This window comes from Telopea speciosissima, chromosome 8 (genome assembly GCF_018873765.1).
Source record: "Telopea speciosissima isolate NSW1024214 ecotype Mountain lineage chromosome 8, Tspe_v1, whole genome shotgun sequence".
Classification (NCBI taxonomy): domain Eukaryota; kingdom Viridiplantae; phylum Streptophyta; class Magnoliopsida; order Proteales; family Proteaceae; genus Telopea; species Telopea speciosissima.
The window spans coordinates 31,737,048-31,739,807 of NC_057923.1; the positions used below are offsets into that span (position 1 = coordinate 31,737,048).

At 42.3% G+C, this 2,760-nt stretch overlaps 1 protein-coding gene across 1 annotated transcript; it reads right to left on the bottom strand.

Annotated features, from left to right (window-relative positions):
* Positions 1 to 1,569: 1,569 nt before the first annotated feature.
* Positions 1,570 to 2,760, bottom strand: LOC122671315 (probable sugar phosphate/phosphate translocator At5g25400). Its single transcript, XM_043868457.1, has one exon. It carries the CDS (start codon positions 2,669 to 2,671, stop codon positions 1,622 to 1,624), a length of 1,050 nt encoding a protein of 349 aa, XP_043724392.1. The 5' UTR covers positions 2,672 to 2,760; the 3' UTR covers positions 1,570 to 1,621.

Consider the following 2,760-nt stretch of genomic DNA (forward strand, 5'->3'; position numbering starts at 1 on the left):
TCTTGGACAAGGAACTGGAGGTGATAAAGATCCGAGAACTATTTCCCATAAGTAAAATAAAAGACCAACCAAATTTTTGTTTATACTAACAAAGTTAAGAGCATACTCTAGGTTGAAATGCACAGATATGCCACAGAATGCAGGTTTTAGTTGAAGCTGATCATGTATTCCATACTCAAATTACTCACATGGGGATTAGGGAATGAATGATCACCAAGAACACAACAGCCAAAAGGAAAACACAGTTGCTACATAATGCCTGCCTCTTAGAGACGATGCTCCAATTGTACTTCACAATTTACCCTCGAAATATAGTAGTTGCAATGTTGGAGGAGATAAGTGGGTTCTAGTCCACTTGAAGTATGATGACCAAAGAATGGACAGTCACAACATCTATCCATGGGCAGGGAACCATGGATACAGCAAGGAGTCTATGACAGGGGAGAGCTGAACAAGGACTGCAATAAGAGGAAATAGAAAGTATGTCTTTCTTACATTTCACAGCCTATACAAACATAAGAAACCCACAAAAAAAATTTTGTGAAAAAGAAGATTCTTTTGTTTGTTAAGCTCCTTGTAACTGAATTTGTAGAAGTACCTTTGTTTCAATTCCATGGCAGACATTAAGAGAACATGGCTGACATTGTCCTAGATAAGAAAAGACCAAATCAAGGAAAAACTCTCTTCTCAACTGCATTAGTTTCTTTTGCTCAAATAGTTGGATAATAACGGACTATAACAAAGTCAGCAGTGGTAACAGGGGTAGCTCATTGTTCCATCTACACCACTTCAACTACAGCCTAATGGTCTGGTCTTTCATGCTGTGGTCCTAAAGAAAACTGATATAATTTCTTCCAACTTCCCACAGTTGATGAGTTAAATTCCTGAGTTTGCAATTGAATCAAATACCTACCAGATAAATATGCACGCGATCAAATAAAGATAATCTACCACGATTACATAAATCAATTAACATAAAAACACAACTCAACGAAGCAATCAGAACCAATTATTGATGGATGCATAAAGTTCAAGATTAGATATCCAAAACAGTATGTCATTTATCTGTTGGCATCCCAAAGAAAAGGAGACGAATTTTTATTTTTATTTTTTTGAGTGAGGGGGAGGGGGAGGGGGAGGGAGAGGGAAGAAAAGTTCAGAGAGACGCACATTTTGACTTATAAAGAGAGATTATAATCGATATAACTAAGAAGAAATGCAGCTCATTAAATAAGCATTCAAGTCTCCCTCAAAGGAGACGAAGAGTACTTACACAAGTGTGAAAATTTAGAAGGCCAACAAGTGAAAAAGGAGAATACAAAGAGAATTTTCGAGATTCTTCTTCTACTCACATACAGAAAATGTCAAACTAAGCCACAGGCGCACGGGAAATATCACAAACAAACGACTATGAAGTCATGAACTACTAGCAATGCAAAGGAAATCTAAAAGAAAAAAGAACATATCCAAATCAATAACCCACCTCGAACCCAGTCGAACAACTGAACCTGCGTCATCTGAGCTGCCAAATCTGATCTTTCCATTCTTTTCCTTTTTTCTTCATCTTTCGGCTTATATATTTATCTGATCTAAATAGTAAAAATCAACAACCGAATCAACGTCAAGCCTGCGAATCAGGCTTCCTTGCCTGACCCTCTCCTTCTCTCACCTCCAAAAGCCTTCCTGACTCCTCATCTGCCTGAGCAGCCTTCTTCTGAGCTTCCTTAGCCTTAAGCGCCTGCAACTTGGAGTGGTTATAGTAAGCAACCCCCAAGAACGCGAGCCCGTACCCGAACAGATTGATCGGAGTGACCGTATCCTTGATGATCGACCATGAGAACGCAATCAAAAGCCAATCTTTGACAACCCCAGCAACATTCATTGTCAGCGCCGAAGTCTTGCCCACTAGCAAGAATACGGCGAGATTCAAGGCGAAGGCGCATAAGGAATTGGTGCCGAAGATGGGCCAATCGAAGTGGAAGCTTGAGGTCTGCTTGAGGACAGGGAACTCGACGAGAATCCATGGGACGAAGAGGAACACGAGGCAACATGGAGCGACATAGTAGAGGGAGGTAATGGGGTTGAGAGTGATTCCCTTGGAAGTGAGCAAGATCTGGATCATGACGAGACGTGTGGCCTCGAAGGCAACCGCAGCGAGCTGGAGAATGACGCCCCAGGTGTCAAATCGCGCTTCACCATAGGCGGCGACGGCAACACCAAAGGAGATAGAAAGCATATTCGCCATACATTCAGTCTTGAAGGTCTCCTTCTTGAACAGGACGCCGATGGAGTATACGGCGACCGGCATCAGTGCCTTGAGCATCTGAATGAAGGAAACAGAGAGGTAGATGTAAGCGGAGTTAGAGAACCAAAGGCTGAACGAGTAAAGAGCTCCGATGGGAACGACGGAGGAAAGGTAAAGATCTCGAGACATGGTGACTGGTTCAACGAACTTGAAGACACGAACGAGGAGGAAAGCCAGGGATGAGCAAAAGGCCATGTGGATCATGGTGAGAGAGATTGGAAATGGCCAGTTGTACATCTTCTTGTCTAGGATGTATTTGTTGAACACGATTACAGTGAAACTCAGGAAGATCCATATGGCCACGTATGCGTAAGAGAGCAGGATCTTTTTCACCACGCTCTCGCTCAGAGAACCTCCTTTCCCCATTTTTTTTCTTCTTGTTCCTGTTTCAGAGTAGAAGACGAAGAATAAGATGAATCAAGGAATCCCTAACCCTAGATGCCTAAGTCTCATAG

Bases quoted from the DNA above. Each gene is read 5' to 3' on its own strand.
- LOC122671315 (XM_043868457.1), bottom strand. From the start codon at position 2,671: ATGGGGAAAGGAGGTTCTCTGAGCGAGAGCGTGGTGAAAAAGATCCTG.